At 37.5% G+C, this 14,938-nt stretch overlaps 3 protein-coding genes and 1 pseudogene across 4 annotated transcripts; 2 read left to right on the forward strand and 2 right to left on the reverse strand.

The window, feature by feature from the left end:
• Nucleotides 1–32: 32 nt before the first annotated feature.
• On the reverse strand, nucleotides 33–6,046 carry LOC104713649 (E3 ubiquitin-protein ligase RKP). The gene is made up of 11 exons (XM_087465399.1): nucleotides 5,474–6,046; nucleotides 3,658–5,224; nucleotides 2,726–3,532; nucleotides 2,456–2,616; nucleotides 2,179–2,317; nucleotides 1,963–2,046; nucleotides 1,548–1,829; nucleotides 1,338–1,469; nucleotides 975–1,174; nucleotides 675–879; nucleotides 33–607 (listed from the first exon to the last, which is right to left on the reverse strand). The coding sequence occupies exons 2-11, from the start codon at nucleotides 5,146–5,148 to the stop codon at nucleotides 299–301; spliced, it is 3,810 nt and encodes a 1,269-aa protein (XP_087321525.1). The 5' UTR covers nucleotides 5,149–5,224; nucleotides 5,474–6,046; the 3' UTR covers nucleotides 33–298.
• A 1,797-nt stretch (nucleotides 6,047–7,843) lies between these two features.
• On the forward strand, nucleotides 7,844–9,279 carry LOC104715898 (F-box/kelch-repeat protein At2g22030 pseudogene; annotated as a pseudogene). The gene has a single exon (XR_015565851.1). The product of XR_015565851.1 is annotated as an F-box/kelch-repeat protein At2g22030 pseudogene (transcript).
• Nucleotides 9,280–10,071: 792 nt separating this feature from the next.
• On the forward strand, nucleotides 10,072–11,253 carry LOC104715900 (F-box/kelch-repeat protein At2g22030-like). Its single transcript, XM_010433266.2, has one exon. It carries the CDS (start codon nucleotides 10,072–10,074, stop codon nucleotides 11,251–11,253), a length of 1,182 nt encoding a protein of 393 aa, XP_010431568.2.
• Nucleotides 11,254–12,536: 1,283 nt separating this feature from the next.
• LOC104715901 (non-functional target of rapamycin complex subunit LST8-2-like) lies at nucleotides 12,537–14,498 on the reverse strand. Its single transcript, XM_019230219.2, has 10 exons — nucleotides 14,264–14,498; nucleotides 14,053–14,169; nucleotides 13,865–13,977; nucleotides 13,687–13,756; nucleotides 13,528–13,605; nucleotides 13,333–13,449; nucleotides 13,142–13,224; nucleotides 12,989–13,068; nucleotides 12,844–12,903; nucleotides 12,537–12,754 (listed from the first exon to the last, which is right to left on the reverse strand). Exons 1-10 carry the CDS (start codon nucleotides 14,396–14,398, stop codon nucleotides 12,648–12,650), a joined length of 960 nt encoding a protein of 319 aa, XP_019085764.1. The 5' UTR covers nucleotides 14,399–14,498; the 3' UTR covers nucleotides 12,537–12,647.
• Nucleotides 14,499–14,938: the final 440 nt, after the last annotated feature.

A 14,938-nucleotide genomic window follows, 5' to 3' on the forward strand; every position in this document is an offset into this window, starting at 1 on the left:
AAAAAATAAGAAACCAAGCTACGAAACAGAGCGCCTTTAAACACCATTTCCATTTCCATTTCATTCTCATATATACAATGTAAAAACAGAGGAGAGGCCTAGAGACCACAAGACCATATCCTACAAAATTATCACAGACCTTTGTTTTTGTTCTGTTTCTTATTATTAATCCTATAAATCTGTAAATTTATAATCCTTCTTCCTTGGTTCCCACCTAAATTATCTTTCCTTCTGTGTCTACTACATCAATCAACAACCTCCACCTGCAACTACCCTGAGCTTCAGAATCACCATTGTCTTATTCTTCGTTATCTCTTATAACGTCAATAACTGTAGCATTGCAGAAAAAACATCTCTGACAATTGAGAAGATGTCTAGTTATGCAGCCATAACATGATCGATGTGAACACGGAGCAATCATGGCGTTAGCCTCGCCCGCGTAGCAGATACAGCAAGTGTTATCTTCTAAATCCGTCGTATCTTTGTTGAATGACTCATCTTTTCTTTCAGGTTCTTGCGACGGAGCCCTGTCTATGAGATGGCTCAAGAAATTCTCAAGTTGTCCAAGTTTTTTAACATATGCATCATCCCCGCTTACACAACCGTCCTGAAATGAAAAGCTGTGTCAGTAAGAGAAGCAAGCGAGCAAAACCTAGATTCAAGAGCTTACGTACCCAATTATATTCCAAGAGATATTGAAACCCGTAATAGACTGTATCGGGGCACTCCATGCTTGCGAAAAGACCAATTACATCATGTTGTTGCTTCTGTTTTGAGTCTTCACTAGCCTCCAAGAGATTCAAGATTATACCAACCAAAGGAGCTAATAAGATCCCTCGGCTAATTTTCTCTGAAGGTTGTCCTTGCCGTCTAAGTGACCTGACCGAGCCCAAAACCAGTAGAAAATATATCGATTACAAAAGAGCGCTTTTTCAACCGTTTTAGAGCTGTTTGAGATATTTTAACTAACTTACAAATCAAAGAACTCGTCATCTACTGCTGAGGTCATGTGATTCAAGATGAAGAGAATCAACTCAGTGAGCCTACGAAGATTCGTGTCAGTCCCAGAAAGAAATGCCTGCGGTATTGCGTGAGTGCAGAACTCTAGGACCCTTGCAAGATTACTTGAAATCTCAAATATCACACAACATTTCCTTTGCTGAAACTCCACTACCTACATAAAGACAAGACGAATCAAAAACTGGTCAAAGAAGAGCACGTATAAGACTACAAATACTTGCAAGGGTATAGCAGATCAAACAACACAATCATTCAGAGAGAAGTAATGAATCACTAAGAAAACTCAATCGATGAAAAGGATCCAAGTTCAGTCTGACCTGATACTTTTCTTGCATTTCTCTAACCGAGACAGAAAATTCAGTGATGGTCCAGCTCAGTGTGTTGAATAGCCGGTTAAGAAAAGTAGAGAGTAATTCACCATCATTGACACAAGCATCTCGTAGAAGTGCCTAGACGAAAAATAAAATCAAAATCCAATATGTAGGCTGAGGATCAGATAGAAACAAAGTTAAATAAACCTAACCAACCTGGAAAACAGTAGATGAAAACGAAGACTCCCCGTTCTTTAAAGAACTAAACCCAGAACCTTTGCAAAGACGAAGAAATATATTTGTGACAGGGATCCAAGATCTGTTGTCAAACGCTGACAGTAGAGCTGCAGGCATGTGTCGGGTAGCTGCCTCGTTGTTCTCAAAAGCTTCTAAGTACTCTTTGTACTGTACCAGGACGGATATTGACTGGAGAAGTAGATCTCTAAGATCTGTGTTCGATATCCTCGAATCGTTGAAGTGAGTAACTACAAAAGTGATCTGGAAACCCAAGAAGTTGCAATGACTATGTTAGAGCCGTTGTCCAACTGACCTAAAGCTAATTAACTAAACTCAGACATGAGGAAAACAAAAAGACAAAAAAGAATGTGTGATAAGAGATTTTTAGACATACAAATGATGAAAGTCCTTGTTTGATAAATATGGTTGATGGGACAAACGGAGGATCGCTCTTGCGAAGCACATGGAAACAGTCTACCTGAGGAAAATACCAAAAAAATTGTAAACTTAAAAATTTCACTGAGAAACTGAGATAACGGAGCAGAATAAGTTGTTGGAACATCTCATAGTTTTTATCCAGAAGTAGTGGAAATGGCCAAAAGCTATTTACCAAAGATTCAAGGTAGAACTCTGGAATGTAAACAAACACAGAATCCATTTTGCTGAGAACCAGAAGTAGCTGTACAACCCACATGCATAATGCATACATTCCTCTTTGCTTCCATCGAGAGAACAATGAGATGCGGAACCTGTACAAAAGATTCAGAACGAGTAAAGGAAAAAATATAGACATGTAAGCATTGTACTCCCTCACATAAATCATAATTGAAACCTCTTCACTACACCCTCCTTTTGTTAACACAATCCATGAGTTAAGTGAAACTTACCATGCGGAATGTCTAACACAATCCATCACGTCTTCCTTGTAGTTGTTGCGAGCTTCCTTTAAGCGCTTTAATTGGTCACTTGAAGCCCGTTCTCTTATCTGCTTATCCGTTTCTTCTAGAAGTGATATTGATTGCGATTGATGAGTCATGTAATACGATGCCTAAGTAAAAGGAAAACCTATCAGCCTATAATTTTTATTCGGGTTGCCTCATGTATCATACGAACAGTAAAACTGAATATAAACAAGAGGGAAAAACAACTAAACTTACCTGCTTAAAATTTGGAGCGACAGCAATATGGTATAATAGCAATAGAGCATCCAATAGTTCTTCTTCGCTTAGTATAGCAGATGAGATTCTACTCTCTTGTAGTGCAGTTCGCATAAATCTTACGGGACGATAACCAAAGTCAGGGTCAGACTGATTACTTGTGCTAGGTTTGTCCTCTATTTCTTCACTGAAACTTGCAGCACTACATTCTGCAGCAGCATGAGAGGATCTCTCAGGAATGGAGCTGCATTGACCACGAGAACTTTTAGCAGTATTTTTTCCTCGATCCTTCAAGGAATTACTAAGATCAGTATCATAGGCTAAGCAACAGCATGGCTTCTGCTCAGTAGCGTGAGTTACTCTATTCTTTTCATCATCCATACAACCTTCTTCCCACCGCATTAGTTCTTCTTCTTGATCATCTGTGGGGTAGGACTTCGATATATGACTAAACAACCCGCCAAGCCTAGTGATATCAGCTCGATGTGGATCATTTTTAAGAAACAAACTCAATGGAAACTTCTGCTGACCACCTCTGTGAAGAAAACCAATATTGTGATGAGCGGCTTCACTACTCTTCAGCATTGTGAAACCTTCCGACAAAAAATGGAGTATTACTGAGAACAGAGAGACAAGAACCGAATTGCGTGTAACTCCAGAAGGGGCCAGATTCCTGTCTGCGCCTCTGTTCTTTAATAAAAGGTTCTGAAGGAACCCCCTAAATGCTGAACCAGGAAGCTCGGGTGGTGATACGGGTGGTATGAATTGTATGACCAAGAGACAGAGGTTCCTCTGCTTCTCCTCAATCTGAATTCAAAAAGAAAAGATTAATTAATCCATGTTATATCAGATTTCAAACTATATTCAGAGGAGAGTTATGCCTGCGATAACTTTAAAGCAAACAAAAACCAGTCAGACATATTCTATCATACCTTGTTAATGGCTTCAGAGAGCGCAGAGACCGTAAATCCCATGCTAGTCTCATAGGAGATATTTTCAGAGGATCCAGGCCACCAAACAACAGGCATTAACTGCTGTAAGTCATGTTTGTTAGAATTCCTGCATGACAAGAAACCTTCAAACAAAAATTCGAAATGCAAAGATCTCCACCATTGTATCATCAATTCTTCCCGTTTTAACAAATGACAAGCCAGAGCAAGATAAGGGTACGGTCCTGAGTATGGACATTCGGTTAGAATCAACGTCGCTGTTTTGCAGCCACAAGCAAGAGCGTTTAGTACATGCTCAAAGATCAAATGAGATTGTGGCAACTCAAGAAGTACATCTAGAACTCTGTCTAAACTTAAACAATCATGGGGTGCTTGTGTTCTGAAAATCTCCAAGAGGAATGACAGAAATGCACCCCGTCCTAAGTACTCGGGCAACAAAGGGTCTTGCTCAAGTATGTAGAAGAACTCATCACATATGGCACGGGAAACAGGGGAAAACAGTTCTTCGACCGAGGCAAACCTCCTCAGTCTACTTAATGTATCAGCCAACGAGCGATCCGGCCTATCAAGAAGTCTTGAGAAGCATCGTAGCAGTTCTGTTGCAAAAGAACTTCGAGGTGGGGCTTCTTGAAGAGGTTGGAAACCTTTAACAGGGTACTTAAACGGATAAGCACCAAAATTTAACTCGCATCTCTCACCTTGGGAGAGAGAAATAGCAGGGTAATACCCGAACCCAGGTCCAAGTTTTCTGATACCAGTAAATGCAGCCCCGAGGCAGACACCATTCCTGTAGAAGGATATCTCATCACCATCCAAATCTATGCAGCAACCAATGACATCCCCAGCTACCCATGATTGCCCATAAGGTTCAGCTTCCTTGTTCCATTTGCTTACCCTTCTACCATCAAAAGCATAAGAATCATCAGCATCACCCACACCTTTCTGGTCTGTAAAAGGACAAGCAAGTGTTGCCCATCCAATTTGTAGAATTCCCGAAGTCTCTAAAGCAACTTCATACATCCATTTCCCTTTCCAGATACAAGCATTAGCCCTGGCGCTGCTGAAGAGTGCTAAGCTCTCCAAAACAAGAGGCGGTTTAACAATCCTGATATCACCACATATGCTAAACTCCTCTAAGCCAACAACGGGAGGTCCAACACCATGATGAACCACACTGATTCCTTCTCTCTGACTAACTGAAACAACATCCAAATCACCATGAAGCTTGGAGAACTGATTCTTAATAACGGCTCTAATCAAGCTACTGTCTACTTGACCATCCAAGGGACCAACAGACTTTTCTGGTAGACCAAACAAGAATTCGATAGTCCGTTCTAAAGGCCGGTGACCAGAATAATCAAAATGCGGAACAATACGAGCTTTCGACGAATTATGATCTATAGCATCATCACCATTGAGTAAAACAGCCAAACCAGAAGGAATCATACCAACCCGTAGACTGTCTTCAGCCATATAACATTGAGAAAAGGTTTCAACTTTGTGACTCCGCTCTTCAAGACAGCCAATTACAAGGATACAACAACACAGTCTGAAAATTCAGAATCATGAACGAGAAGAACCCATCAGACACGTTTGGTGAATGGTCCAGAAAAAAAAAAAAGTTTCCAAAATCAAAACAAAAAGTTTCCAAAGAAGTGAATCAAAAGCATTCAAATTTTTGTTACCATAAATGGTTGATGAACAGCGATTAACACAAAAATTTCAGAAAGCTATTAATTTTGGAAAAAAAAAAACACACACAAACACGAAATCAGAACCGACAAAAATTGAAACTCACCGGAGAAATTGACATCAAAGGAAGCAGATTCAGAACGATTAAATCAATCCCCAGATTATACCAACCAAAGACGGCGGACTCGTGTTAGGGTTTTTCAATTTAATTTTTTTTTTTTTTAAAAGAGAAGACTTTTCGCTTTCTTCTTCGTTGGAGAGAGAGAGAGAGAGATTTTGCGCCCAATATTTTTGGGGGAAGGGAGAGAGAGAGAGAGAGAGAGAGGAAGGAATGAGAGAATTAGAGAGAGACCGGAGGCTAACACCGAACAAGCCAATGGATCCGTGTGGCTGTGTGTCTTTAACTGACACGTGTCGGTGTCGATATCGACGGTCTGGTTTCTGGGTAACTTTTCTCGAAGGAGGCGGAGGAGCAGGAGGAGGAAAAGTCTACGATGCCTCTCCTTACGTTAATTTTGGTGGATACGTGTCCCCTCGTTGATGTAACGTTTCTCATACTTTTTGTATTTTTGTAATATAACAAAATTTACAAAAAAGTGAAACAAACACTTTTAAATTTTCTTTTAACACGTGACAATTTTTTTTGGTGTTAGGGGTTAGGTTTGATAAAGAAAGGGATAGCAAAAAGAGGCTGTCAAGCCTTCTTCTTTCTTTTATTTATATGAAATCAGACTTTAGCTACAAGATGTCAACGTCGCAGTTCGTTCCATTTCATTTGGAGCTAGAAACATTATTATGGATTGTGAAGTGTATTCTCCACACAAGTATTAATTATCGGAGGTTCGAAACAGATTCTGCAGAGTTAGTTGCGATGGTGCAAGCTTCGGAGGAGTAGTCAGCTTTCTCTATGCTTCTTGATGAGATCCAGGCTTTTAGTGCCTCTTTCCCTCTTATTACTCTCTCCAAAATCCCACGGACGTCCAATGTGAAGGCTGATTGTTTAACTCATTTTTCTAGATCGTTAATGTCGTAAATTATTTATGTAAATAATTTTCCTACAGTTTGGGTGACCAATCTAGGAGTCTTATTTTAATTATTGTTAGATTGAAGAAAAGAAAAAAAATGATACACTGAGAATACATTACTAGTTTACTACTAATCAAATCAATATCTTTTTTTTTTTGCATTGGTTCGTTAATTCTCCCTGATTTTGCTATTCACCGACTTCACATTCGCCAATCGATATACTATAGAAATCTTAGAGATGTAATCGTTTTATGTTGATCCAGATTATGGACATTACACATTATAAAATATTGTTCTACTTTTTACATACATAAATAACTGATTTATTATAGGTAGGATCAGGAAAACTATTCAACGAATCTTGAAAAAATTGTCTTCCTATAGAAAATGTTGGACAAATGATGAGTGTCCTTTTTATTTTCATATTGAAAGTTTTCTGATAGTATGTATATTTTCAGATTGTTGTTTCAAATTAGCTAATATTTGTTAGTTATACAGTTATTATACTGTTAGAAAAAAGTTCGGTAGTTAAAAGAAAACACAAGTATAACGTTGTTGTTTCAAACCCGAAATTTATCTATTTTAGGATATCATTAATTTTTTAGGTCAAATAAAAGTTCAGTTAATATTGGAAAATTTCATAAAATTTGTAATGAATGATAAACTAATTGGAGTTTTCTATTATTTATATTTAAAACCAATTAAAGGGTTTAGACTTAGAGTGTAAAGAATGGAGATGTCAGATGTGAAATCTTCTTTGTATCTATATTATCAAAAGGGTTCACAAAACACATAACTAGTACTATTTTATATTAACGTTGACAAAAAAAAAACAATAATATGGTTTTGACTTAATCTAAAATTAAGTTGAAAATAAACTGTCAAAAGCCATATGCTATTCTTATTACATTATGCAAAGAAGAGTCACTACAAGAATGTATTCACGATAACTATTCAAGGTGATGTAAAGACGACGGAACGGGACGGGGCATGCCGTTGACAAGTCATCGGAGCTTTTACAAACTTCCGATAGACACACGACCTTGTCCACCTGATCTTTATAATATCCACTCACTGACGCTGTCTAAGCACATCACATAAGACATAACCTGATGAGGCCACTGTCGGCTAGAGGCTGATAAAAGAAGTATCGTCCACGAGTTCCACGTGGATCAACAGTCACTTCACTGGCTGCTGTCTCTGTTGTTCAGAAAGTGACTCAAGACGGCATCGTTTAATCTGACTATTTCCATATCACTAGTGTATCAGAAATGTAACAATCCCATATCTAGGCTAATTTATTATGGGCTTTAAAGTTCAGATTTTTTTTTTTCATAGATTGTCTTCGATCCAATATGGATTTGGGATTATGGGCTCCTTCACTTTTATTTTTTTTCTCAATTTTAATCAAATATAAATATACAAACACAGATTAATTAGGGTTCCTTCGCATTCCATTTTTTTCTCCGCCTCCGACGTACGAGATGTCTACCTCCAACTCCAACTCCATCACCAACCAGCCACAGCCACAGCCACAGCCACCGCAAGAGAATACTCATCGAGCGTCGTTATCATCATTTGTAAGTAGACTCTTAACTGGTTTACTTAGCGTTTTTCTCCTCCCATGTAGACGAGCTCTTAGCTTCATCAGTGGTAACCCTAAGCCGTGCGAGATTGTGTCTTCCGCCACAGCCTTACCCACCGATGATCAATCTTCTTATTCCTTGTTTTCATCATTTCCTGATGATATAGTTTTGAACTGCTTAGCTCGTGTCCCGAGACGCTACTACCCAACCATCTCTGGTGTTTCCAGACACTTCCGTTCCCTTGTGCGTTCTCCTGAGCTTGCAGATATACGATCCTTAGTGAGCAGAGATAATGTCATCTTTTATGTCTGCTTCATGGAATATTATACTTCTCTTGAGAAATGTCATTGGTTCACTTTGAACCCAAACGACAAGGAAACAGGCGGGATCCTCAACTCAGTTGAGGTTCTTTCTAAAGAGATGCTGTATTCTACTTCATCCGTGTCGATAGGTTACAAGATCTACTTTGTTGGAGGATCCTCATTGAATCCTTCGTCGGGCCTATGGATCTTCGATTCATGGTCCGGCCAGTTGTGTGAGGGTCCTCGAATGAAAGTTGCTCGCAGCAGACCAGGCGTGGCAGTAATTGATGAGAAAATATACGTAATGGGAGGGTGCTATATAGACGAAATCCAAGTGGAGGAGGTGTTCGACCCAAAAACTCAAACTTGGGACACTGGACCATACAAAATGCGGCCGTATAGAGGGATCAATGTGGCCGAAGTTGTGGCCTTGGAAGGGAAGGTTTATTGTATGATGAGTTTTACAAGTGGGAATCACATCATCTACGATCCAAAAGATTGTAGCTGTGAGACTTTTAAGACGGTAACTAACGAAGCAATTTGGAGGAGAGGTGCATTGTGTGTGATCTATTATTATAACATTAATCGTGGGATAATGTGGTTTGACTCTAAAGATAAGGTATGGAGAGAGGTTAAAGGTTTTGATACGCTTGATAAAAAGGATGTCATGGTTGGAATGGCGGATTGCAATGGAAAACTCGGGTTTCTGTGGGGTGGACCGGGTGCTGGTAGCATGGCAGATGGTATTAGAGGGCTTTGGTTTGCAATGATTGCGTTGGATAGGAGTGGAGTAGAGATCCATGCAACGGTCGAGAGGTCTCATCTAGTTGGATCTGTCCCTAACAGCTATGGGTTTTGGAGTTGTCTAAGTGTTTCTTACTGAAACTTAAAAAGAGATATGTTTATGATGTTTAATATGAGACATGTTCGTACTTTGTACTATATTATTGATGTTTATGATGTTTGTTTAATGTGAGACATTTTCGTACTTTGTACTATATTATTGATATGTTGCATTGGCTTAGCAGTTCTGTGCATATATCACCAATTTACCTATCTCTGAAACTTGATAACTATCAGTCTATCACCAGTTACTTATAAATCTCTCAAACTTGTTCATAAGGAGACGATCGAGGAAGATGAAGAGGAACTTAATGATAATATATCAAAAGCTGTATTCTGAAAAATCAAACAAGCATTTAAACTTAGGAAAACTAACATTTGAAGGTTATATGAACCACATGTTGAAAGTTAATTAAATAATTAGGTTTACGTCACCGAAATACCAATGTTATTAGGTTCGCTCAATTATGACTTACTCCAAAATTATCGTAAATTAACTTCTTCGATTCTTTCTACTATTTTTTTAACCTTCTTAGATTCTGATATATGTTTTAATAATGGAATGTATTTACAACACACACAATGGCTTTGCTCAACACACAGTTACTAACTTACTACAGTATATATACTATATATATCGTAATTGCATATAATATAGTTAGTTTACTTATTATATTTTCAAATTTAACCAAAACGAAACACTATAATACAACACATAGATAAACACGTATTAATTACATGAAAAATATATATATATATATATAAACTCATTTTAATTAGGGCTCCTTATTTTTCTCTCCTCCTCTACTATATAGCCGCCTCCGACACAATCACACCAACTAGCTTACAGTCATCGAGCGTCGTCGCCCCTGGTTTACTAAGCTTTTTTTTTTTTTTTCTGTCTCCTTCAAAGTAAACTCATGAGGACTTTATACAAAAAAAGGCTCATGAGACGAGCTGGAAAGCTCGTCAACGGAAACCCTAAGCCATACGAGATTGTGTCTTACGACCAATCTTCTTTGTCGTTTTGGTCATTACCATACGATGTAGTTTTGAACTGCTTAGTTCGCGTCCCAAGATGCTACTATCCAAACCTCTCTTGTGTTTGCAAAAGGTTCCGATCCCTTGTGCGTTCTCCTGAATTTGCACATATGCGATCCTTCATGGCCAAAAATTATCCCATCTTTTGTGTCTGCTTTACTGAACCTACTAGTATTGGCAGGAACTTTCATTGGTTCACTTTTGACACACAAGAGAAGAAAAGAAGTGTTCTTAAATCATTTCCGCATTTTCCTCGACAGATGCTGTGTTGTTCCATAGTCTCGGTAGGTTCCACGATCTACTTTATCGGTGGATCCATGGGTCATTATTCCCCGAGCATTAGGCTCTTGGATCCATGGTCCGGGGAGTTGTGTGAGGGTCCTAGCATGAAAGAGCCTCGCAATTTACCAGGTGTGACAGTTGTGGATGGAAAATTATATGTAACGGGAGGGTGCCGCAAAGACCAGATCCAAGTGGAGGTTTTTGACCCAACGACTCAAACTTGGGAGGTTGGACCATTAAGTCCCCATGGGAAAATCGAATATGGAGAAAGATTAGTCGATCCATATGGAGAAGTTGTGACCGAATCTGTGGCCGTGGAAGGGAAGGTTTATGGTATGAGTTATAATAAAAGAGCACACATAATCTACGATACAAAAGATGGTAGATGTGATACTTTTGATTTGGTTGATGAAAGGGCATGGACCAGAGGTGGAGTGTGTGTGATAAACAATGTGATCTATGTTTATTACAAGGAGTTTGGGTTAATGTGGTATGACTCTATAGGTAAGGAGTGGAGAGTGGTCAGTGATTTGACGCTTGATAAGTCGATTAGCATGCCTGTTGGAATGGTGGATTGCAATGGAAAACTTGCTTTTTTGTGGGAAGATTTGGGAGATATTTTTAGTCCCAAAAAGAAGAATATTTGGTGTACGATCATCGTGTTGAGTAGGTGTGGATCAGGGATGCGTGGAACGGTCAAGCGGTCTGATCTCGTTGGCACTGTCCCTATTTACTATGACACTTGGCGTTGTCTAGATGTTTCTGATCCAAACTTTAAAGGAGATGGTAATGATGTTACGTTGTGATGTTCTTGTGAACCGTTTTCTTCCTTTAAGTGTATGACAATATTATTAATATAGCACCTTAGCTAGCTAAAAAGTTGTGAGCATCACCATGATTTGCATCTTTGATTGATCTTAATAGATAGCGAAAGCTTGTATTGACTTGTTATGTGGATAGAGGTCTAGACAAAAAAGAAAGTGTGGGGGCTTGGATTTTGTGAGATCCATATACAGTATTGTGGAAGCGTGGAGAGCAAATTTGATAATAGTACTGGAGAATTTGGTATTATCTTAAGATTTTAATTGATAGAGGATTTGTGCAGATTTATGTGAGTAACATCATTTAAACTTTAAATAGGACTAGATTCGGATTTGCACACAATATGTGAGAGATTATATTTATAATAATTATTTGGTATAACAATTATAACATAAACTTATATTAGTTTGGATTCATCATGTATGTGAAAGTGTTTAAAATTGTAATGTTTTTACCATATATTTGAATCTACATAACGATGGATCAGATCGAATGTGGACCGGACTAATGATCAGTTAGATTTTTATTAACCTGTAAACTATCAATATGGATAAAGTTGTCACACTAAAAATACTCCGAACTGAACTGAAAAAATAAAAATACCCGGATGGATACGAAATTTGTTTACTCGAAAATCTAAAGAAAACTAAAGGACCAAACCGAAGAACCCTAACGCCCAAGAGAGATGTATGGATGGTAATTGGTCTAAACATTTCTCTTAACATATCTCGTGGTTGAGTAGGTTAATTGTGTCTTTCCGTTCCTTATGACTACAACATTATGCATTGTTTGGAGTGGTGCTACATTATGATAATTCGGTGATTACTTGTTTTAATTCGGTGAATTGTATGAACAACGATATGTCGTTGAGCTGATGAGCTTATATATTGACATTTTTTAATTGTAAATATTAATGTTGATCGATCCTGTTTTCACAACTCTAGAAATTTCAATAGTATAATCAAAATCTATACAAGCATTGATTTTGTTGGTGTTATGTTATGTTTGTGGCAGCTAATCATGTTAGTGGATTGATTTATCGAACTCAAAATGAGGTTCGATAGGTTCGGAGTTTACTTGTCTTTCAAGGTCTTTTAAAAAAATGATACTTTACTTTGCAATGGTGTAGCTTTTAGAAATTGAATTTTCTAGTAGTTAAAAATGATACTTTACTTTGCAAGGCCTCCCATATTGTTGATCAGAGTTCTTTTTTTTTTTTTTGGTTTTTTTAGTGTAGAGAGAATCAGTTCTTGATCAAGAAAAAAAATCAGAGGAGCAATTTGGAAAAAATTTCCAACTGAAATATTGTACAGAATAATTTTCTTTAAAACAAACAACACAGTCATAATTTTAGCCTTTTGGATTTTACAGGATTTAATTAATCACGGACTGTACAACACACAGTGGCTTGGCGATGACCTTGGTACACCTTCACTTCTCTTCCCGCTCGCATCGACCACAATCTAGCCGTGGTGTCCGATGATGCTATACAATATTACAATAATCACATAACAAGTTTAAAAGACTCCTCTGTCTCGCACAAGTTTTCCAGTAAATAGAGTTAAATTGTATACCTGTTACAAGATATTCTCCATCAACTGAGAAGTCGCAGTCCCAGACCCATCTTCGATGTCCTGTTAAATTATATTTGATGCATGAGAGTGTAACAAAGTGTATTGGAGAACGAAATAACCGTTCCAAAAACATGGAGATCCATACCTGTTAAAACTTTCTCTAGTTTGAAACCATCAACGTTCCATATTTTGACAGTTTTGTCAGATGATGCGGTCGCTAGATATCTGCTAACAAATATGTAAGACCTTTCCGAAAAGAAACAAGACGAAGAGAAAGAATAAGAAACACATAATTTACTTGTTTTCAGGAGAAAGGAGACATTTAAGGATGTAACCATTATGAGCTTGAAGCTTATGAAGGGGCTCAAACTCCGTCATCGTCTGAAAAGAACAATCGAAATTTTAAAATGGCATGATGCATGAGTACAACTACAGCAAGGCCGTTGAAGAAATAAAAAGGTTTTCATATAATCAGAATCGGAATAGTACTTGTATTCCACGCAATGAGCGCCATACATAACAAGTTCCACGGTTATTAGCAGCAACAACCGTTGTCCCATCCAACATAACGGATAAAGACCGTATAGGTGTACCAGCTTCAGGTACCTATAAGTTATACACCTAAGTGATTTTATCTACTTATGCTCAGAAAATGTAACTAGCGCCTAGGATAAAAAATCTAACCAGTTCGCAGCTACACGAATTTGCTCTGAGATCCCATACACGTATATTGCCGTTGTGGTCTCCAGATATCAATTCAGTCTATACAGAAAAAAAAAAAAGATAACAAAGTGAGATAACAGTAATAGATGATACATGACTTGGATATATAGTTGATGTAACCTGATTTGGGTGTAAAACAACTGTGTTAACTGGTGAATCATTTATAAACTCCCTTTGGCATCCCCGAACCCTGAAAGTGTCAGTGTCAGCAATTTGTTGGTAAGATCATGAAACTAATCTAAATCAGCATTGAGCTAAAAAGAAAGAATTACAAAACATGATTGTGTACTATAGCTACCTCAAGTCCCAGATCTTAACTGAGCCATCTTCTGATCCTGAATACATCATGTTTCCAGTATACTGGAATCCTACTGCCACAACATTGTTGGTGTGTGATACAAAAGTCCTCACCTAATCATGCCATCAATTAAGATCATTCATTCAACCAAGGAATTAAAGAACAAAAAAAAAAGGATATTTAATTACAGGTATATGAGGGTCGATGGAATTGAGATCGAAGAGTAGTATGTGAGGATTGCAAGCTGCTAATAGTCCACGCCTATCTGGGGTTATCTCAAGCCTATTTACATGCTTATTTACATGCTGAATACACACAAAAAAAAAAGTTTCAGATGAAATGTAAAAAAAAAAATTAAAAGAGTGTCACAGAGATTAGTATTGAGAAACCACCACACACCAATTGACCCACAGGCACCAAAGCAGGATCATAGTAGTCAAAGTCAAGGTAACAACGACCGGTTTGGGCTTCCCATAATCGGATGGTATGATCATGGCTAGCCGTTGCAAGAATCACGGGACGACCATGGTTCATTTTCCCTTTTCGCAGCAGTACGATACTAACAAGAATCTATCCGAGCTAGGGTTTCGCAAATGATTTATTTTTTCTGTTCTGGACAATTTGGTGATATATTGTTAATTTATTGTATTAAGATATGTACATATTCATTATCTTTCTCCTTTTTTTTTGTCAAGTATATTTATCATCATTTTTATATAATTCAATTTTGTAATAATATTTTGATATTATTACTTCGTATTTTTTGGATATGTATCCTTAAAAAAATGAAAAAGAAAAAAAATTTAATTAATTGTCGGAAAATAAAAATAATACTAAGACCATCTTTAATGTATATCTCTATTTTTTCTTCTAAAATAAAATAACTAAATAATAGAACATTATTTTTCTCCAATGTATTACTTTATTTTCAATTCTAAAATAGAGTTAGTATAAAAAAATAGAGATGAAAATAGGGTTGCTCTATCTATAGAGCAATTTTATCATTTTATCTATTTTAGAGTAAAATATAAATTATGGTTGGAACAAATGTTGCTCTAAAATAGAGATTTAATT

Source organism: Camelina sativa, chromosome 9 (genome assembly GCF_030686135.1).
Source record: "Camelina sativa cultivar CO46 ecotype springtype chromosome 9, ASM3068613v1".
Lineage (NCBI taxonomy): Eukaryota > Viridiplantae > Streptophyta > Magnoliopsida > Brassicales > Brassicaceae > Camelina > Camelina sativa.

Bases quoted from the DNA above. Each gene is read 5' to 3' on its own strand.
- LOC104713649 (XM_087465399.1), bottom strand. From the start codon at position 5,148: ATGGCTGAAGACAGTCTACGGGTTGGTATGATTCCTTCTGGTTTGGCT. The intron at 2,318-2,455 runs GTAAGTTTCACT...TCTTTTGTACAG, and splicing joins TGTGTTAGACATTCCGCATG to GTTCCGCATCTCATTGTTCT. The intron at 608-674 runs GTACGTAAGCTC...TTTTCATTTCAG, and splicing joins ATCTCTTGGAATATAATTGG to GACGGTTGTGTAAGCGGGGA.
- LOC104715900 (XM_010433266.2), top strand. From the start codon at position 10,072: ATGAGACGAGCTGGAAAGCTCGTCAACGGAAACCCTAAGCCATACGAG.
- LOC104715901 (XM_019230219.2), bottom strand. From the start codon at position 14,398: ATGAACCATGGTCGTCCCGTGATTCTTGCAACGGCTAGCCATGATCAT. The intron at 13,757-13,864 runs GTAGCTATAGTA...TGACACTTTCAG, and splicing joins GTTAAGATCTGGGACTTGAG to GGTTCGGGGATGCCAAAGGG. The intron at 13,450-13,527 runs GTTAGATTTTTT...TATAACTTATAG, and splicing joins ATTCGTGTAGCTGCGAACTG to GTACCTGAAGCTGGTACACC.